Genomic DNA, 21,912 nt, shown 5'->3' on the forward strand with positions numbered 1-21,912 from the left:
TTCCGAAAAAGCACGAACCTTCTGTTCGTGTTTTTTCGGAAGTATCGTGAAAGACCCCCGACTGCCACCGACCGCTGCTCTGCTGCTGCACAGGCACCTCAACATCACATTTCAGGCTATTTCTACAGATTCCTCTCTCGTCGGATACTACTCGTGCACTGCAAATGCAAGCCATCAAGTGTGTTGTTGTCGGCGACGGGTAAGATGTTGAAGAATAAATGGTCAAATTGCTCGTGTTTGTACGGAGGTTTCTTTGGGAGAAAAGCAATTGTTGCGAGGAGCTTCGGGATTTTGGGTTGGCACAGCGGTTGAGTGGATTCAGCTTAGACAAAACTGATAATTTTATAATTATAAATATTACTGTCATTCTTCGAGACACTGTAGCCTAGGTGTTATATCATCATCGTTTAAATGAGATTGTAATGAGCACAGACTCTGGTGGTGGCCGTTTTGTTTAATATATGCTGCTGTGCTCAGGCGTTTTGTCTGTTTTTTTCAATGTTTCAATTGATGTTTTTCACACTAAAGTAGTATGACAATGTTTTGTAAACCATGCAGAAAATGCATTAAACGGATATTAAACGGATCTCGTGCAGCGTAGAAATAATGCGCGTGTACGTGGAATGGCTATGATGTCATGGTTTACTCCTACATCACTAGAGCTCTAAATTGGAAATGATCCACTCCCCTAAATCATAAAGTGCTCGTGAGACTGAACTTTATTATCAACCTTCACATAATTCTTTTTTTCCTTCCTTTATTTTTACCTGAGAGCAAAATTTCACATCATAAAATTGCATTTGTTGATAATCCACAATGAAATAACAAATAGCTACATTGCAATTGGTATTTGGTAGAGATCAAGTGAAATGTTATTTCTTTTAACATTACTTATACCGTTATTTTTTAACATTTAAGTGGTCATATAATCACTACACAACATCGTTTTTTTTCTTACTGCTATATTTTGAAAGAATAATCTAGATAATGATTAGACTACAACAGTATAATGTAAATAATATGCACTATGAATTTGTAACAATAGCTAAATAATACTAACATTTCTGCTTACAATACCATTTCTGTAACAATTCATAAGCATGAATAGCTGTTCTGTAAAATGATGAATAATTACAAAATGTTAAATTAATTTACCTGCGCTGCAACGCTATTGTTGGGTGATGTTGTTATTATAAATAGTTATATTGAAGGACTGATAGAAGCAAAAAAATATCAGTCAAACTGTTTATTATCTATACTATTTGATATGATTTGGATTTATATCATGGTGTTGGTTAAATGTATGCTTAATTCAAAGTTTATTTTAGACTGTGGAGAATTAAAAAAGCTGTTTCATTGATGCAGTTGGTCTTGCAACTGTTAAGGGTTTAGTCCCTGTCTCATGATACATGCTTTCTGTCATTTGCAATGGGCGACCACATTTCACAGCCGGGCTTCTCAGCCTTTAAACATAATTGTTTTTTTTTTGGCCTGTTCACTTCTTCTTTCCCCTCTCTTTTATTATCACGCTTCCTCACTCTTGCTCCTAAATTTTATCACTTTTCCTTATTCAGTGTCACCCCGCCAATGCATTTCCTGTGTACGCTCTTTGTATGTGAGTGTGTGTTTTTCATGACAACAAGCTGTCGTCCTGTATTCACTCCTCATCCGGTGGGGCAGTTCATTTGAAAACAGCGCTGTTAAAGAGCTGCTGCCAGCGTGCCATCGAGCCCAGGAGTGAACGTGATGTCTGGATGACTAACTAAAGGACTTTTCACTTTTGGTGTGCTGTCCTTGAACCCTCAGTATGACCGTTCAGAGTATATGTTTATATGTTTTGTTAGATTACCTCTTTTTAATATAGGCAATGTGCATTTATATATGTTTATACATGGAACATCGTTGTCCTGTGAGGCACGACATTTCGTTCCTTTGTATATCTCTACATATAAACTCACTTGACTTGACTTGAGTGCTGCAATCACACTTAGCACTTAGCATCTTTTGTATTTCAGTGCCGTGGGTAAGACATGTCTGCTCATCAGCTACACCACTAATGCCTTCCCGGGAGAGTATATTCCCACAGTGTGAGTACAGTTTGATACCTTGAACTGGGAATTATTCCTGTGTGTCTGTTCTGCCTGTGTGTGTCAGTTTACTTCTGTGTATGTATTTCTGAAATGCTCTGAAAAATCTGTGTGACCCTCAGGTTTGACAACTACTCTGCCAATGTTATGGTGGATGGTAAACCTGTCAACTTAGGCCTCTGGGATACAGCAGGACAGGAGGACTATGATCGCCTTAGACCACTCTCATACCCTCAAACGGTACTTAAATATCTCTGTTATTGGCTCTGTAATCCTGAGTTATCAATAATCATCTTCTAGTTTAGCTCAGAGTATAGTCATGTATTTTTTATCTGTTTTGACACAATGGTGTTTTTTTTTTTCAGTTAAGATATTAAATTTTTCTTTTACTAATTACTGGGACTGCATTCTATCAAAACTTGTTTCCGCCACTGAATAAAAAAAGAAAAAAGATAATTAAGACTTTTTATCTCAGAATTGCGTGATTTTGCAGTTGTGTGATATAAAGTTCCAACTGCGTGTTATAAAGTCAAAATTGTCTAGAGTTTATTGATATAAACTCATAATTCTGAGAAATGAAGTCAGTCTTTCTTTCTTCAGAATTGGACTTTTTAATTGTGAGAAAAAAAAATCAGAATCGTGACATAAAAATTCGCAATTATCCTTTAAAATTTATTTTATTCCATGGCGGAAACAGGCTTACATAACATTCATAATTTTTATTCTTAAGTAGAAACTGTAGAATATATCTATTGCCTCATCATGTTTTTGGACGGCCTGTTCTTTGTTTTGTAAATATAACCAATAATTCATTATATTTAGCTACAGACTAGCTTTGTTTTGAGTTGGCAAGGCAACATGTACATCATATTTCTTTTGAGCATTAGGGTGGGATTTGGGAATGCAGCTAATTGAGTTATTTCTTTGTTCAAATATATACAGTGGTTTTGGAAAATATGAATTCCCCACCTTTCTTCTGTCCCTTTCTATGAAAATGTACATTACCGCTCAAAAGATTTTTTTAGGACACATTACAATTATCAAAAGTGACAGGAAAGACATTTATAATGTTACAAAAGATTTCTATTTCAAACAAATTGTTCCTTTGAAATTATATTACATTATATAATATTTCAATACTGATAAAGACATTCACAAGAATAAATTACATTTTTAATTAAATTAAAATAGAAAACAGCTATTTTAAATTATAATAATATTTCACAATATTACTGTTTGTACTGTATTTTTGATCAAATGAATGCAGCCTTGGTGAACATACAGTTGTAATCAAAATTATTCAAACTCCATTGTAAATCAGGTTTATTGGCAAAATTTACAGACTTTCAAGTGTTTGCAATGAACAAATCAAACAAAAGTAATTGAAATGGCTCAACACAACAAATGTTTCAAGTGGTTTCCCCAAATTCAACTTAAAATGCAACTTTTAATGACTTCCACATTCTCAAAATTATTCAACCGCTTCATGGCAAGCATCTTTAGTACTTAGTAAAACACCATTTTGCTGTTATGACCTGCTGCAAACGAGATGAATAACCAGACACTGAGGAATCTTAGCCCATTCCTCGTGAGCAATGGCCTCCAGTTCAGTAATATTCTTGGGTTTGCGTGCTGCAACCGCCGCCTTCAAATCCCACCAGAGATTTTAGATGGGGTTCAAGTCAGGTGACTGTGATGGCCACTGTAGAATCTTCCAGGACTTCTTCTGCAACCAAGCCTTAGTGGAATTTGAGGTATGCTTGGGATCATTGTCGTGTTGGAAGGTCCAAGCATCAGCTTCCTCACTGACGGCATGACGTTTTCTCATAGGATTTCCTGATACTTCAATGAATCCATCTTGCCTTCCACACGCTGCAGGTTTCCAGTGTCAGAGGATGCAAAGCAGCCCCAGAGCATCACCGAGCGCCACCATGCTGAACTGCAGATAGTGTTCTTTTCAGCATATGCTTCATTCTTCTTCATCCAGACATACAGCTGATCCACAGGGCAGAAAAGTTCCAGTTTTGTTTCATCGCTCCACAGAACACAATCCCAAAACTTCTGTGCCATATTTATATGATTTTGAGCACTTTTCTTATGATTTTGGATCAGTAGTGGTGTACGTCTTGGAGTTCTGGCATGCGTTTAGTGCGCGTCTTACTGTGCAAGCTGAAACCTGTTGCCTGTTGCCACCAAGTCTTGCTGCAGGCCTTTTGCAGTCACTCAAGGGTTTTTTCTGAACCTGCCTTCTGAGAAATCTGGTTGCAGCCGTTGATAGCTTCCTTTTTCTGCCCCGTCCAGGTAGCGTAATCATGTTTCCTTTAACTTTGAAGTTGCAAACTATGCTTCCAACTGTGTCTTTTGGAGCATTTAATGATTTGACTTAGCCATAGCCTATTTCTAACATGCAGTCAAACGTGACACTCAACAAACCTAGCCAGTTCAGGTATTTTATGTGTTCTAGCTCAAGCACACCTGGTGCAACTAATGAAGTTCTCCTCTGGCCAACGAACGAACACGGTGTGATTATGATTCAGGCCGCATCACAAGTCACAATTCAGATTGGGATAGGTAGCATTAAAATATTCATCCAGTTCCTTTTGCTTGAAGAGCGATTCATCATGCCAGTATGGAGACGAAGCTGGCCAATAAGGTCTGTGCAGAGGACCTGTCTGCTGAGGATCTGTGCCGACGGCTGTCATGTCGACGAGGCCTACAATTACATATAGTGCCATGTAATCTGAAATGAATAATCGATGACAATGATTTTTACAAAGAGCCTCCTTTTTCTTTCTGCAGGATGTGTTTTTAATTTGCTTCTCACTGGTGAGCCCTGCTTCCTTTGAGAATGTAAGAGCAAAGGTAAGTATCCACCTAAGAATACGAAATATTTTCAAAGACATCCCTTAACGAGATCCGCTAGGTGTTAGGTGCCTTGTGTTAACCAAATTTCTTTTTGTAGTGGTACCCTGAGGTCCGCCATCACTGTCCAAACACCCCTATCATACTTGTGGGCACTAAACTTGATCTGCGGGATGACAAAGACACGATTGAACGACTGCGGGATAAAAAACTAGCTCCAATCACTTACCCGCAAGGACTTGCCATGGCTAGAGAAATTGGTAAGAACGATTTCCTGGGTATAAAAACAATGGTGCTATAATGATGTTTCACTATTGCCTTGGGGCTTTGTGTCATGTATAGTTGGCTCATTGGATTCTTTGGCTTTGTAGGTGCTGTGAAGTATCTGGAGTGCTCTGCTCTTACTCAGCGAGGTTTAAAAACCGTGTTTGATGAGGCCATCCGTGCTGTTTTGTGCCCTCCACCTGTAAAGAAGAGGGGCAAGAAGTGTACTGTATTTTGAGGAACAATACAACTAATTCCTTCACTGATATGCCATGTAAACAGCGGTTTCTTCCTCCTCTGCTCTGCTGTTATGAACAGATAAATCCAACTTGTGAGGCGATGAACTGCAGACATATATTTCCATGGTATATCTGATGTAACAGATACATCAACATGCCAAATTTGCTTTGTTATTATTAAACTTTGCCTTAAATTGTTGGTTTAAAACAAAAATATGTTGGAAGAGAATGACATAAGGCCATGGCATGTCTATCAGAATGAATAATTAGTTACTAAAGAACAAGCATAGCTAACTGTAAAGTTCTTTGCCCTGTTGCAACAAATGTTACATTTTTCAGAGCTTTTTTCATGTGGAAATTGTGGCTATTCATATTTTATCTGCAGGTACTTTTCCCGTGTGGGATCTGTGAATGTGTCAGAAGATATTGTGAATAGCGTTTGCGAGTTAAATGTGTGGCCATATAGTCAGTGCTCTCACTTGAGGGGTGACGGTAAATACATTCTTTTTAAAGTATTTTACTTTCAGCTTTTATTGCCTGTTAAACATTTCATACTGTACCTGTGTTTTACTGTGAATGTACTGAAATATTTGTTTGCTTATAAAATACTGTTAATAAAATGAATACTATATGAAATAAACTGTACTCAGAATTGGCTGTAATGTTTAATGGACTACACACTGCAACTTGCAGTGGAAATCATTTTGTGTAGGCTGTACGTCTTGTTTAAAAGTCATTGTCGTGTCTTATATTTTTTTGCTAAACATTTTCCTATATGTGTTGATGTTTGAAACATGATGAAATGTGCCATTTCTGATATTTGTGCAGGGCTAACATGTCATTGTTTTAAGTGTTCAGATATTTCTTTGAAATGTTATTTTACCTCTAAATGATTAATATTTCAATTTCGAGATAGAAATGTGTCTATGTGTGCCATCTGAACATTTATGTTTTGTTAGTATACATTAGCATTAGGCATTTTTGATAAATAATGACTGAAAATTAAATCACTGGCACATACATAATCAGTTCTTGCCATAAAATAAACCAGTATGAGTGTGACATCATTTTGAAGGGATGGTTGTGGCTATGGTCTTTTATTCATTTGATAATAAACTGTGCAACAAGAAAATGTACAGCCAACCGGTCATTATATGAAAATAAACCCCTCTAGGGGAATATAAGAAACTCGATAATGATCGGCTGATTGTACAATATCGCTTACATAACCAGACATAACCAGTTCCAGATTAAACCAGATTTCTGAAAAGGAGGGGGACATTTCCTAGTTCAGAGGTCAAAATATAATTGATATCTCACTTGTTATTATATATTAATTAAAAAATACAAAAATAAATACACTTTTGTATGATTTTGTTTTTTAATTGTTAATACCACTTACTATTATTATGTGGTCTTAATACAATTCACCAAAAACCAATCACAAATAGTAAATAGTAACCATTGCCAAATTTCAAAGAGATCATAACAGTATTATAACAAAATTATGACTTTACAAAAACACATTACAAATATCAGCTTATAATTAAAACTGTATTTAACAACATTATTATTTTAAACATATAATTGTATATTTAATATATTCATTTTCACCAACTGGCTACCGTTTACACTACAGTAACGATTTCTTTTTAAAAAAGTATATATAAAAAAAAAGGTTTATGTTTGCTTTTGTAGTTTATGTTGGTCGGGGTGTATAAAACCAGCCAATCATGTTAGAATGTGTAAATATGTTTTTATCCTGACCTGTATTAATATTTCAAACCAAGACTCGATGTAGTGACGTCTCCGCGCTGCAAGACGTCGACCACGCGCACTCTCATGCCCCGGATGTGTTTGTGTGCTCTGTTTCTGCAGAGGAGGAGGAGATGCCACTACCCGTGCAGGTCTTTAACTTTCAGGTAAATCAGCGCCTTTAAATGCTTTATCGTCATCTTCCACACCGCGAGAGCGGGTAGAAGAAGCATACCAAGTTGAAGTACCTATGTTTACAATGTTAATTCCTCACCTCTCGCAGCCGTTGTAAGCTGTTAGCTCGTCTAGCATGAGCTCGTAAGTCAGAGCGGCCCTCAGGATGCGACAGGCACTTCTCAAGTTTAGCGGCAGCGCGCGACTATCCGCCCGAGGACCTTGATCAATGTAGTTTCGACAATGAATACAACCAACAGAGCTGTTTTGGTTTACACCCGAAGCGGTCCAGTTGGTTTTCTCGTGGTTGTTTGTGAAACACTTGGGTAGAAACTTTCTTTAGCCGGCTAAGTGTATTTAGCTAGCTATCTCGTTAGCAAGCAGTCTGTTGTGTCAATTAGCCAGTGTGCTTGAAATTCAGGCTGTCTCTCAAAACAGAGTGTGCTGCCTGCCTAGAAAGTATTTCAGTCGTCGTTCAGATGTTCCACACTTACATATGGTGCTGTAAAATACTGTCTAGGTAGGCAGCACACTAGGTTTTGAGACAGCCTCCATCATTTGCTTGCAGAGATGAATATAGAACATTGTATATTTCAATTCCAACCACATAACCAAAATGGTTAAACACTGTGGAGCTGCTCACAATTTGAGTGACATTTCCATTTTAGAAACACTAGACACATTCAGCTGTATTAGACTGTCGTTAAAAAAAAAGTGCATTATAATGTAGTTGATCAAGAACGACAGACCAGGTCTCATTATGCACTATGTAATCTTAAAAATGTTGCGTGTAGTAAAGTGCATGTGGCGAATGATGTAACCGCTTATTCGAGATGGGAGAATAATGGTATTTTGAAAACCTAATAAAATTGACTAGGGAGATGAATTTTTAGGGAACGTTTCCCCCTCAATGTTTTTGGTTGTTACAATCACGCATATGGTAACAAGTATTAAAATGTTGCCTGTGTGAAGCCAGTGTTTACTAATGTGATCGTTGCTGTCACTTCTTTCATCTAATGACTTTCTTTACAACCCTCGCTTCTAGAGTACGAACATTGTCCCATTTGGTTGGTTTAGCCTATATTTTTGTATTAATTTCAACAACTTTGACTTGTTTTTGTCTCGAGGCTGCTGCCGGCCCAGTGTGATTTATTTTTATTTTTATAAGCATGCACCTTCTTGCAGGAGAGTTTACAGTCAGAACGGAGAGATGCTGCAGAGCAGGTTCAGGGCAGGATCAGGGAAAGCTTGTATTTGCCAGTCAGATCAGCCTCATCCTCATGGGAAGAGCTGAACTACTTCTGTCAAAGAAGCATGTCTGACCCGTTCATGGAATTTCACGCACGATTCAGTGTGTACAGCTCGAGCTCCTCATCATATTCTCTGGAGGTAACCACACAATGTAGGCAGACAGGATGAATCCATCTAAAAGCCTGGGAGCTCACACTCAGTGTTGAGATATTATGTTTTTTGTTTCCACACAAGTTTTGTTCGGTGGCAAGGGCAAAATGTTCCTCAGAACTTCATATATTTCACATGCTCGATAGGACTTTTTGTTTAGGTCACTTCTCCTGTGCAGTGTGTTAAACGTAACGCTTTCTGTATTACCAGGGGTCTGTAGAGCCCATGCAGATAGATGCTGACCCTCAGGAAGACCAGCAGAATGCGCCTGACACCAACTATGTTGTGGAAAACCCGACTTTGGTATGTTGAGTGTTTATGATTGACGGAGTATTATCCTTATTTTTAAATTATTTTGAACAAAATATCCTTCAGAATCTAAGTTCTTTTGGTGTTTTGATCCTTGATCTTCTTTTGGTAGAGATGCACTGATAGAAATTCTATAATATTTTGTATTAAAAATAATAAACACACTTCAGGATTTAGGTATCACAGCATTATAATTCAAAATACGAAATATTTTCATTTTGAGATTTGCTAAAGATTACATTTGACATTACATCATTACTTTTATTAAACATTTACTTTACCTCAGTGTTATCTTAGTATTATTTATATACTATTATAGTAATTATGAATATGCTTTTATTTTCTGTATTTTCCTATTTTTGTTTAATATGTGCTTTTGCCATTTCATATGATTTATTTATTGTTTTTTTTTCATCTAATATTTGTATTTTATTTTATTTCAGTTGACAAAGGCAATTAAAAAAATATATACATTTTTACTTTAGTAGTTTTAGTTTCAACAGTCACAACACTGCTTTACCTTTGCACTTACCTAATGCTCACTGAATTCAAATGAGCATCACTTTATTGTTCGATATCCAGTAATATATGGTGTCAGTATAGTTTGCTTCCCTACTTTTTTGTGACTTGATCTTTATTTTCTTTTTTCTGTACAGGATCTTGAGCAGTATGCCTCCAGCTACAGTGGACTGATGAGGATTGAGAGGCTGCAGTTTATTGCAGACCACTGCCCCCAGCTACGAGTGGAAGCACTGAAGATGGCCCTGTCCTTTGTCCAAAGAACCTTTAATGTTGATGTCTATGAAGAAATCCATCGCAAACTCACTGAAGCTACCAGGCAATTCCAGTTCCATTTCTAACATTTCTAGCATAGCATGCATGGCTTTGACTAAGTTTGTACTTAAAATATTTGTCAATCGCAGGGACGTGCAAGGTGTCCCTGATGCAGTACCGGAGGGAGCAGTTGAACCCCCTCCTCTCGACACAGCCTGGGCAGAATCCACCAGGAAAAAAGCCCTACTCAAACTGGAGAAGCTGGATACCGACCTTAAGAACTACAAGGGAAACTCCATCAAAGAAAGCATAAGGCAAGGCCAGACTTATTGTTTCTCTCTTTTTGGTATTAGGGGCTTTCGCACCGGAGGAACCTTTTCATAGTTCCTAGAACTTTTGCCGGAAGTACCCGGATTTTGGCGCGTTCGCACTGCAGGAACTAAGAACGATTTTAGTTCTAGGAACTACTTTTGGAAGAACTAATTTAGCTCCTACTTCAGAGTAGGGTCTAAACCAGCGCTATAGGAACTATCTGTGACGTTAGTGTACGCTGATTGGCCGAACGCACGTGAAACACCAGCACCCGCCATTTTTAAAAAGGCTGTGTAAACGCACAGATTATAGCCTATATATTTACTCCACAAACTAACTCTACGAACATGGAAAACAGTGATAGATGGGCCTCTTAACCTCTATGCGTTAATCCAACGCAACTTTGAGAGAACCAAGCTAAACATGATCATGTATTTCTGCTCAGCTAGCAACACTGTACATCAACCACACGGCAGAATCTAATAACTTTTCATTACTGTCTACTGTCTACTTTCTATTTTTAACATTTCTATCTAATAACGTGTTAGGCAGATTGTAAACTAATGAACACGGAGAATGCGAGCGCTGGCGTTCTCAGCGCCGTCAAACTAAAGGTCCGCCTCGCCGTCAAATTAAAAGTCACAACAACAAGCGCGGCTTACGTCACTTCAGAGTCCTACCGTCCTACTGGCGGTGCGAATGCAACCAGGAAAACGTTCCTAGGAGAACCATTAGGAGAACCACCCTGGTGATTAGTTCCCAGAACTACCCGGTGCGAAAGCCCCTATTGATTCTGTTCCGTGGCTATTTTACATCTGAATATCTCTTGCTTGTGTTCAGGAGGGGTCATGATGACCTTGGAGATCACTATCTTGACTGTGGTGACCTTAGCAATGCCTTGAAATGCTACTCCCGAGCCAGAGACTACTGCACTAGCGCCAAGCATGTCATCAACATGTGTCTTAATGTAATCAAGGTATGGATGTGTTGTCCTCCCTGGCCATCAACTGGTGTGTTTAATGATACACACAGGGCCTAAAACTAACTTTTTGCCACACATGCCAGTGGTCGGTGACTTAAATTTTTTTTACTGCCCATAAATATTTTTTTACTGACCATGAAACCAAATGACACCAAAATTTTAGATACCAGTGAAAATTCACAATTTTATATTCAAATTTCGATACCACAGCTAAAACTACTAGCCTAACTAATATACATTTAAAACATTATCAAGGACAAGTAAACAGTCTGTAAAAACAATAACAAATAATCAAATTACAAGCAATAGGACAAATAAATGCAGTAGAACAAAGATACAAATGAAATGAACAGTGCTTTTCAGGTTTTTCCAGGTAGGTCTAACAGTAGTATAGAAATTGATCAGAGTAATAACACTGCATAGTAGTCGCTGTATACATTTAATATAGATTAATCCTTAACGTTTAAAAAGTTATTCAGTCAAGAGCAGGTAGATTTTTTTTTTGTCTTGTTGTTTAAGTCAAGTCACCTTTGTAAAGCTTTATACAATACAGATTGTTTCAATTGTTTCAGCTTTGGCTGTTATTCAGCTGAAGTCAGTTCAGTGTTGATTCGGTTCTGTTGTAAAGATCATCAATTATTAAATTAGTTAATTTCATCTATAAAGCAGTTCTGCAAAAAATTATGTCATTGTCCATCTCAGTTCTCATATAACCGAGTCAGTCAGATCAATAATATTGTTGAATATTAAGTGTCCCCAACTAAGCGACCCAGAGGCGACAGTGGCAAGGAACCCAAACTCCATCAGGTAACAGAATGGAGAAAAAAAACCTAGGAAGAAGCTTGGCTCAGTCTGGGGGGGCCCAGTTTTCATCTGGCCAACGAACGAACACGGCGTGATTGTGATTCAGGCTGTTCACAAGATTCACAAGTCAGAATGCAGATCGGGATCGGTAGCATTCAAATATTCATCCAGTTCCTTTTTGCTTGAAGATCGGATTCATCACGCCAGTATGGAGACGTAGCTGGCCATAGGGTCTTTGCAGAGGACCTGTCTGGTTCTTGTGGTCTTTGCTGAGGATCTGTGCTGATGGCTGTCGTGTCAACAAGGCCTTCACAGGGGATTGTCTAGTAGGCACGGTCTCTGCTGACATTCAGGGCTGTGTTGTGGTCGTGTCTAGGTGCAGGTCCACCATCTGATCTGGAGATGGACCGGATCCGACTGATTACGGTAACCTCGGGATAAGGATGAGACAGACAGACTAATATTAGCGACGATGCCATTCTTCTTACGATGTAACAAGTACATCGGGTGTTATAGAAAGTGTTCCCGGTTCTGGTTGACCTAATTTATCCAGCATGACGATCATTTAACTGATTTGAATGATAGAAATTGATAATGTGTTATGTGTATGCCAGGTTAAAGAAATGGGTTTTTACTAGTCTAGATTTAAACTGACAGAGTGCGTCTGCTTCGCGAACAAGGCTAGGAAGACTGTTGCAGAGTTTGGGTGCTAAATAGGATAAGGATCTACCGCCAGCATTCGATTTTGATATTCTATGTATTATCAACTGGCCAGAATTTTGAGATCGCAGTAGACGTGAAGGAATAATAATGCGTTAAGAGCTCGCTCAAGTACTGAGGGGCTAAACCATTTAGTGCTTTTTAAGTAATTACCAAGATTTTAAAATGTATGTGATGTTTAATAGGGAGCCAATGCAGTGTTGACAGGGTTAATATGGTCATACTTCTGGTTCTAGTAAGAACTCTAGCTTCTGCATTTTGGACCAGCTGGAGTTTGTTTATTGAGCGTGTAGGGCAACCACCCAGTAGAGAATTACAGTAATCTAGCCTTGAGGTCATGAACGCTAAAGAAAAATAACTTTTCTGCATTTGTAATTGAGAGCATATGTCGTAGTTTAGATATATTTTTAAGAGGGAAAAATGCTGTTCTACAGATGTTAGAAATGTGGCTTTCGAATGAAAGATTGCTATCAAAGAGCACACCCAGATTCCTAACTGACAATGAAGACTTGACAGACCAGCCATCAAGTACTATCATTGTCTAACAATATTCTAGGTTATTCCATGCAAAGGTTTTTGGTCCAATAATTAAAATCTCTCTAAAGAATTAAGTAGGAAATTACTAGTCATCCAATTTTTTTATATCAACTACGCATTCTGTTAATTTTGTGAATTGGTATGTTTTGTCAGGGCACAAATAAATATAGAGCTCAGTATCATCAGTGTAACAGTAAAAACTAATGCCATGCTTCCTAATGATATCTCCCAAGGGTAGCATGTACAGAGTGAAAAGCAACGGTCCTAGTACTGAGCCTTGTGGTACGCCATACTGAACTTGTGATCAATATGATACCTATTCATTTACTGATACAAATTGGTAATGTTCAGATTAGTATGATTTGAACCATGCCAATGCAATTCCACTAATGCCAACGTAATTTTCGAGTCTATTCAAAAGAATCTTGTGGTCGATAGTGTCAAATGCAGCACTAAGATCCAGTAACGTTAATAGAGAGATAAATCCACATTCCGATGATAAGAGCAAATCATTTGTAACTCTAATGAGAGTAGTCTCAGTACTATGATAGTCTAAATCCTGACTGGAAATCCTTGCAGAGACCATTTCTTTCTAAAGAGGAACATAGTTGTGAGGATACTCCCTTTTCTAGCATTTTTGACAGAAATGGTAGATTCGAGATCGGTCTGTAATTAACTAATTCTCTAGGATCAAGTACGTATCCTAATGACAATGATGAATTAATAATATTAAGAAGAGGATCTATGACTTCTAGAAGTATCTGTTTCAGTAGCTTAGGGTATAGGGTCTAACATACATGTTGTTTTTGATGATTTCACAAGTTTAGACCATTCTTCCTCTCCTGTAGCAAAGAATGAATGAAACTGTTCCTCAGGGGGTTTATAGCACAATGTCTGATGTGAAAGTGTAGTAAACCATTGCTTGGTTATAATTTTCTCTAATAGTATCAATCTTGTAAGTAAAGAAATTCCTAAAGTCATTACTGCTGTGCTGTTTGCAAACATCTGAAGTTAAAGCTTTATTTTGCGTTAATTTTGCCACTGTATCAAATAAGTACGTAGGGTTGTTTTTGTTCTCTTTTAAGAGAGTCAAAGTAAGCAGATCTAGCAGTTTTTAAGGCTTTTCTGTATGCAATAACACTTTCCTTCCTCAATGCGAAAGGCCTCTAGTTTTGTTTTCTTTCAGCTGCTGGTATGCTAAGGAGTAGAAACTGATCAGGAAGATTATTTATAAAGCAATCTTTAGTTGTAGAAGTGATAGGTCTACCATATTTATAACAGAGATGGTTTTGCCGCCTTGGCTAAATGGAGTATACATGAGACTAGATAATGATCTGAGATGTCATCGTTCTGCTGCAGAATTTCAACGCCATCAACATCAATTCCGTGTGACAGTATTAGATCTGAAGTTTGATTTAGGACAATTAGTGGGTCCTGCCAATCCCAATGCAACTTATTCTTTATCTACATGTATATTAAAATAAAAACAATTAAGACTTTGTCTGCAGCCAGTACTAATTCCGATTGAAATCAGCAAATTCTTTGATAAATCTGTATGGTGTCCTGGTGGCCTGTATACAGTAGCCAGTTCAGATGTCAAACAGGATTTATCACTTGCACTAGATAACGCTTTATACTTGAAACTAGACCTCGAAGTAATACTGAAAATATTACTATAAATTACAGCAGCACCTCCCCCTTTGCCTTTCAGACATGTTTATAACCGTCTTGGAGGGTAGACTCATTTAAAGTAATGCAATTGTCTAGTTTTAGCCAGGTTTCTGTCAAACACAGCACATGTAAGTTATGATCTGTGATCATATCATTTACAAAAAGTGCTTTTGTAGAAAGGATATTAAAAACTCAGACAGCAGAAGGATTATTAGGCTGCTGTCACTTTAAGAGCTAATGCACTGATCCAATATACTGATACTGTCACACTTGTTGTCTTTTTCTACTGTTTACATTTACTTAAGCCGTAACTGACTGTTTACTAGGATGCTCAAGGAGACTGGTGTTTTTGTTTTGTTTTTTTTTTTGCAAAATTTTTTGTGAATTTGTCCATTCAAGCACAAGATGATATGAAAGCTCAATTAATTATTTGCGTATGTTTGTAAATGTTTGCGCAGAGAAAACTTTCCACACCGCCGAGAGTAACTAATTGTGCTCCCCTTCACGTCGTGCGCTTGAATATTTAAATTGGCAAGGCATACACTGTAGTAACGATGCAGTGCTGTCCTTTCAACCGTCACGGGCATCATTCACGTTAGTTCACGTTAATGTTCTCACAGTCACAACATTGCATTGTTAGGAATCATATATCGGTTAATTGGCGATTGACATTTCATATACTCACCAGCGCTGATTTTTACTCTCATTTGGCGAGTGTTAATTTTAGGCTCTGGATACACATTTATGAAAGGGTATTAAGTTTTTTATTTTTGGTTAATGCTTTAATGCATAAAATCTCTCAATTTTGCCTGCATATAGCAGAAGTTTCTGTTTCACAGTTGTGAATCTTTTTGGTGCTTATAGCTTGAAAATTCAGGCAATCTCTAACAACTCATCCAAACAACTTATTTTATAGGTTAGCGTTTACCTCCAAAACTGGTCCCATGTACTTAGCTACGTCAGCAAGGCTGAATCAACTCCAGAGATAGCAGAGGTAAGAGCAATCTTTCATCTTCTGCTTTACTGACCGTGCGATAACAATAGAAAATGACTCATTTCACTCATAAAATGTTCATTTTTGTTTGTCTCTGCAATCTAGCAACGAGGAGAGAGAGATAGTCAAAACCAATCTGTACTAACCAAACTAAAATGTGCTGCAGGCAAGTACATTATTTGTTTTTCAAGTATATTAAGTGTCATTTGACCCATTCTGAATGATAAATTTAGCATGATTTTAAAATTTATGTTTTATGTATCTGTGTATATCTATATCTATCTATCTATCTATCTATCTATCTATCTATCTATCTATCTATATATATATATATATATCAATATATCTATATATATAAAATCTGTAATTTCTATTAGTCACATTTTCAGTTGGTAGTCAATTCCTACGATTTGTCGTGTTAAAAACCTTTTTGAGCATGTGATTTGATGTCGTCATCATCATCATCATCATCATAATCATCATCTCTCTTTGGTCACATTAGGATTAGCAGAACTTGCCTCAAGAAAGTATAAACCGGCTGCCAAGTGCTTCCTGCAAGCCTCCTTTGACCACTGCGACTTCCCTGAGGTTGGTGTCATTCTCAACCCTGTTCTAATGCTACAGCAGATATGTCTAGTCATATTACCAATTGAAGTGAAGATGAATGAGATGCAGTTTTTTCCTACAATTAGTAATGAGATGCTCTATTTGCTCTTTAGCTGCTTTCCCCCAGTAATGTAGCGGTGTACGGGGGGCTTTGTGCCCTGGCTACATTTGACAGACAGGAACTGCAACGAAATGTCATCTCAAGCAGGTGAACCTTTTGAATGTTTATGCTAGGTGCCTTAATGAGAGTTAGATTGTTACTGGTTACATGTGGATAAACCTCACTTCTTTCATTTAACTCTCCTTTTATTTTCTAGCTCCTTTAAATTATTTTTAGAGTTGGAACCCCAAGTCCGTGATATTATCTTCAAGTTTTACGAGTCAAAGTATGCATCTTGTCTGAAAATGCTGGATGAAATGAAGGTAAGTTTGACACTGACAATGTGCAATTGCAAGACTTATATATATATATATATTTTCATTTTAGTTGGGATATTGTGATTCATAAGTGTTTTATCACTGTTTTATAGGATAATCTCCTCCTAGACATGTATCTGGCCCCTCATGTAAGAACACTGTACACACAAATCAGGAACAGAGCCCTCATACAGGTACGTAAATGGATATGAGGTTTCAGTCAATGCATTTGATTTAGATGCTGAATTTGACTTCTGCTTAATCTGATGGTTGTTGCTCTTTGATATCTTGTATCCAAGAACTACAAACAGTAAAATCAGATTAAGCAGAAGTCAAGTTGAAACTTGTTTTGTTTTGTTTTGTTTTGTCCTACATTTTATTCTTTTGAGTCATTTGTACAGAAGAGGATTAGGGCCAAGCAATAATAAAACAATAAAACCATCTTGAGATTAAAGTCATTATAATGCGAGATTAAATTCGTAATAATCGTGAGAATAAACTCATTAAATTTCGAGAATTTATACTACACAGTTTATAAAAGTATGTAATTTGATTTGAGTAATTTCCAGGTCTGGAAAAGTATGGAAAATATTTGCATTGGTATGGAGAAAACCAATGAAACTTTTATTTTATATTTACCGTTGATGATTGTTCTATATACCAAATATAATGCTGTATCATTAATGATAAACATGGTCTGAAAAATTTGCAGAGAGGTTTGGAAATTTGGGTCTGGAAAAGTATGGATTTTTTTAAATGGAAAATTTGTAGGAATACTGATATTTGCTTTGAAAAGTATCAGCATAGTTGCACTTACATGAGTAATTGATTAATTTTGTCTTTTATTTCCCATGGGCAGTACTTTAGCCCCTATGTGTCAGCAGACATGAACAAAATGGCTGTGGCCTTTAATACCACAGTGGCAGATCTGGAGGATGAACTGACCCAGCTGATCCTGGAGGGCCTGATCAATGCTCGTATCGACTCCCACAGCAAGGCAGGGCTGCGTTCTCTCATTTGTCACCCTGATACTTCCTCTTCTGGAACAACGTTCCCTTTGCCTGTTGCTAATCTAAAATACTTCAATTAGGGATGGGGCCGATCCGATCCAGTATCGGTATCGGGACCGATACCAGCGTAATTCACGTATCGGATTTTCCCGATCCAAACTGCGGAGATATCCGATATCTACGAGTCATGTCTGTTAACGTCTGCTGAAATGACTCCAAAAGTGATTCCCGCCGGCCAGTCTGCTAGCTGGCTGCAAACTGTGGAATGGATTTCCTGAATGGAGGCACGGCTCAATGAGACACAGAGTTATGAGACACGCCCCCGCTCAGGAAATCCATTCCGCAGTTTGCGGCTAGCCAACAACGTCCGCTGTGTGGATATACTTCACACTGGAAACACCGCAGAGCGAGACAGCAAAATGCTATGTTTGCAAAGCTGTAATTCAGAGCCCTTTGAAGCTCCCTCGCGTCGTACAACACAACGAACGCAAACATTTAAAAAAGCACCACGTTACTGTGCGTTCACACCAAACGCGAATAGCGCGTCAAATTCGCGTCTACCGCGTCTAGTTAAACGCTTGAATATTTTGAATCCATTCGCGCGTCCAGAGTAAAATTGACGTGCGAAAAAAGCAAAAGTTTGAAGCGAAATTGACGCGCGTCTGAGGCAAAATCCGCTTGTCGTTTGCACGATGCTGATGTTGATCTTTACTCATTTACTGCATCGGAGCGAGGATCACCCTTCAGATAGTGTGTGTGTAAGATGTTTACACTTGCACTTCAAGACGCAAGTATTTGACATTTTGGGAATGTAATAAATATTGACATGACAGTCAATTTGAAACCCTTACAGTTGCATATTTGTTTTCAGAATGGGATTTTTCCTGTTAACAGGATTTCCTGTTTTTCTGACTTCCTTTTCTGAGCTTATACCTACCTCAAGTTGCCTTTTGGGACGTACATGCATGCATACATGCGTACATAACATATCATTCATACTTGCCTGTTGAGAGAAGTTTATTTCAGCATCATATAAAATAAACAATAATGATAATAATAATATTAAAGCAAACACAGCTCTGGTATCGGAATAGTATCGGTATCGGCCGATATCCAAATTCAGGTATCGGGATCGGATCGGAAGTGAAAAAATGTGGATCGGTGCATCCCTAACTTCGATTTGTTTTTTTTAATCAATATCTTTTTGCATTGAATGAATTATATTTACTGTCAACATTTCTCTCACTTTGTCATTGAGCTTGATCTTGAATGAAACATGCTATGATACATATTTTTGTATCTTAGGGACCATTATAGAAACAGCCTTTGGTCTTTAAAATGCAATAAACTTTGACACATGAGTTGCACCTGTGAATTAAAAAAAATGTTGTCTCCCTGTTTGTAGATCTTGTATGCCAGGGATGTGGATCAGAGAAGCACAACTTTTGAGAAGTCTCTACAGATGGGCAAAGAGTTCCAGAGACGAGCGAAAGCCATGATCCTGCGGGCAGCTGTGCTTCGTAATCAGATACACGTCAAGGTAACAGGGTCCCCAGGGTAATGTGTCCTCGCTCTGCTCTGCTCTTCACCTCACCATCCCCTGACCATCTCCTTCCCCGTCCCTTCAGCATGAGTGTCTCAGAGCACTTACGCTCCTCTGTATTTCTAAGGCAGTAAGTGATCTGCATGAGCTTTGTGGTGGTAAGCGAATGTTAAAGGAATATTCCAGGTTCAATTCAACAGTGCTTTTGTCCCTACTTTTCTTTTAAACAAATAAAAAAAAAATCTGGGTTACAGTGAGGCTCTTACAACTTACTGAAATTAATGGGCCCAGTCCATATAAATGTTAAAATACTTACGGTTTCAAAAGTATGATCACAAAAAGTAGGCAGTATGCAATGCATTAAGATGAATTTTAACTTCTCTTTGTGAAGTGACACTTCTTTTCAGAAGTTTGAGGTCAGTAAAGAAATAAGTTTTAAAGAATGTAATACTTTTATTCAGCAAGGAATATATTTATTCTCAATAAAGTGAGAGTTAAGGAATTAAATAATGTTAAATAAACAACTTTCTATTCATCAAAGATTCTTCTTTTTTCCCCCGAATTTTTTTCTTGGTAAAGGTTTTGGCACTTGCTATGTAAACACACAAAAAAATCATGGACTTCATTTGAACAGGTTAAATGGTCCTGAAAAAAATAGTCACACTTGTGCTCCTCGCATTGGAAAATGAATGGGAGACGAATTTCATCTGGTGGAAACTTTTGGTACTGCGGCCAAACAAAATCTTACTGAAAGCAAATCTTTTGAGGTATCAGGCTTTAACAAAACTTGTTTAGATTTATGGCTTTGATTTTCTCACAGTTTTAGAGTAAAACATGTTTTTTGAAAATATGTATTTCATAGAAAAATTAATTAAAAATAATAAATGTAAAATTCTATAACTTTTTTTAAGTTTACTTTTTTTACTTCAGCCATATTCTGCCAAGTGTGGTCTTTAAAAAGAGATTAAACTTAAGCCTGTGCTCTAAAGCATTCAAAATTTACGACAGTTTAAGTTGGAAATTAAATTTTCAGGTCTATGCTCAAAGAGTGAATAAATGGATTATAAATACAGCATAAATATAATTTAGTACCGTAAAATCTCCTAAAAATACAAAATAAAAAACATTATCGAACTAAAATATAGGACATTAATTTCATTGAAATAAAAAAAAGATCTGTCATTTTTGACCGACGTGTGAAGAGCACCAGAGGGTTAAACCCTAAAACAAATGTCAAATTTGAAGAGACCAACTTTACTCTGCAAACAGTACAAGTTTTAACTGAAAAAATAAGCTTTACATTTCCGCTGTTAAAAATTGGCGGCCATTAAAACCATTGTAAGTGCTTCACCATGACCATTTTTTTTAAAGTCTTTTTATCATCTTCACAAATGCTGTCAATTGAGCTTTAACTTGTGTTGAACCTGGAATATTCCTTTAAAGCGGTCCACTAGCCTGTCATTGCTCTATTACCTGTCCAGCACTCAACTGTTCAACTAGATGCAAATTCCTTTAAGTTCCAATGACCAGAATAACTGTGAGCTCTCTTCAGCTTTCTTAAGGCTCTGTTCCCAGAAAAGGAGCTAAAAGAATCGGAGACACATAAACATTCAAATGTTTCAGTTACACCCCTAGTCTTCATCCCTCAGTCGCCCTGTCATTCTTCATGAACATCAGCATGCGTTTCCTTCTCAGTCTGTTTTTCTCGCTCTACATGATGCTTCACACTGATGCCTCTGATTCCTTTCACAGTCCCCTCCAAGAGAAGGCAGTCAAGGGGAGCTCACACCTGCCAACAGCCAAACACGAATGAGCACCAACATGTGAAGACTCGACCAGATGCCTCTCTAAGGAAAGTAAAGTACACGGGGCCACTGCCGCATCTTAGGCCCCCGTTTAGAAATCAATTATTTCCCTGCTGAAGAGAGAAAAATCACAATCTAAAGACTTTATTTAAGTTGGGAAGAAGATATCTGTTGTCTATTAAAGACAAGCACACCCTGTTGCTCAAATGAAAAGGAAAAATAGATAAAAAGAGAAATGCGGCACTTAAGCTGTACTGGCCTGTTGTTCTTTGTAAAGGATGCACTTTCCTCTGTATCTTGTGACAAACCTTGATTACACATTGAGAAACCTCATCACAAAACATGCTTTTAAAATAAACATACATTCAAAAAGATGATTCAACCTGGAAAGGCTCTTTCTCCATCCGTTTCTGGTGCAGATGAAAACGCAGATACACCGACTTTAACACTCTTTATAGCGATTTCAGCCTCATCTCTGTTTAATAACATTTTGTTATTTCTCTGTTGTATTGTGTTCTGATTGTCACTCCAGTGAATCATCATGAGCTGGAGAGTGACGTAAAACAAAGGTAGACTTTACTTGCTTTTATGGCCTTGAATAAACTACACAGAAACGTTTAGAAACCATGCAGTTTTTTGGTCATTA

At 37.6% G+C, this 21,912-nt stretch overlaps 2 protein-coding genes across 4 annotated transcripts; both read left to right on the forward strand.

The window, feature by feature from the left end:
• Positions 1–32: 32 nt before the first annotated feature.
• rac3a (Rac family small GTPase 3a) lies at positions 33–6,519 on the forward strand. Of its 2 annotated transcripts, none has more exons than XM_084419541.1 (6): positions 33–199; positions 2,016–2,087; positions 2,210–2,327; positions 4,887–4,949; positions 5,050–5,209; positions 5,321–6,519. In XM_084419541.1, exons 1-6 carry the CDS (start codon positions 165–167, stop codon positions 5,449–5,451), a joined length of 579 nt encoding a protein of 192 aa, XP_084275667.1. In that variant the 5' UTR covers positions 33–164; the 3' UTR covers positions 5,452–6,519. The 2 variants fall into 2 exon arrangements, with proteins under 2 accessions (XP_084275667.1, XP_084275668.1); XM_084419542.1 differs by lacking the exon at positions 33–199 and adding an exon at positions 1,782–1,805.
• Positions 6,520–7,260: 741 nt separating this feature from the next.
• Positions 7,261–21,890, forward strand: gps1 (G protein pathway suppressor 1). 2 transcript variants are annotated; one of them, XM_084408895.1, is made up of 14 exons: positions 7,261–7,374; positions 8,993–9,085; positions 9,748–9,929; positions 10,015–10,179; positions 11,018–11,153; positions 15,808–15,885; positions 15,991–16,051; positions 16,388–16,473; positions 16,605–16,699; positions 16,809–16,914; positions 17,022–17,102; positions 17,768–17,905; positions 19,324–19,458; positions 21,214–21,890. In XM_084408895.1, the coding sequence occupies exons 1-14, from the start codon at positions 7,342–7,344 to the stop codon at positions 21,286–21,288; spliced, it is 1,464 nt and encodes a 487-aa protein (XP_084265021.1). In that variant the 5' UTR covers positions 7,261–7,341; the 3' UTR covers positions 21,289–21,890. The 2 variants fall into 2 exon arrangements, with proteins under 2 accessions (XP_084265021.1, XP_084265022.1); XM_084408896.1 differs by having other exon boundaries at positions 7,268–7,374; positions 19,324–19,475; positions 21,214–21,420.
• Positions 21,891–21,912: the final 22 nt, after the last annotated feature.

The sequence above is a fragment of the Rutilus rutilus genome (assembly GCF_951802725.1).
Source record: "Rutilus rutilus genome assembly, chromosome: 1".
Lineage (NCBI taxonomy): Eukaryota > Metazoa > Chordata > Actinopteri > Cypriniformes > Leuciscidae > Rutilus > Rutilus rutilus.

Coding starts and splice junctions, on each gene's coding strand:
- rac3a (XM_084419541.1), top strand. CDS start 165: ATGCAAGCCATCAAGTGTGTTGTTGTCGGCGACGG. Junction 2,088..2,209: donor GGAGAGTATATTCCCACAGT/GTGAGTACAGTT, acceptor TGTGACCCTCAG/GTTTGACAACTACTCTGCCA. Junction 4,950..5,049: donor TTGAGAATGTAAGAGCAAAG/GTAAGTATCCAC, acceptor TTCTTTTTGTAG/TGGTACCCTGAGGTCCGCCA.
- gps1 (XM_084408896.1), top strand. CDS start 7,342: ATGCCACTACCCGTGCAGGTCTTTAACTTTCAG. Junction 16,915..17,021: donor AAATGCTGGATGAAATGAAG/GTAAGTTTGACA, acceptor ACTGTTTTATAG/GATAATCTCCTCCTAGACAT. Junction 17,906..19,323: donor GTATCGACTCCCACAGCAAG/GCAGGGCTGCGT, acceptor CCCTGTTTGTAG/ATCTTGTATGCCAGGGATGT.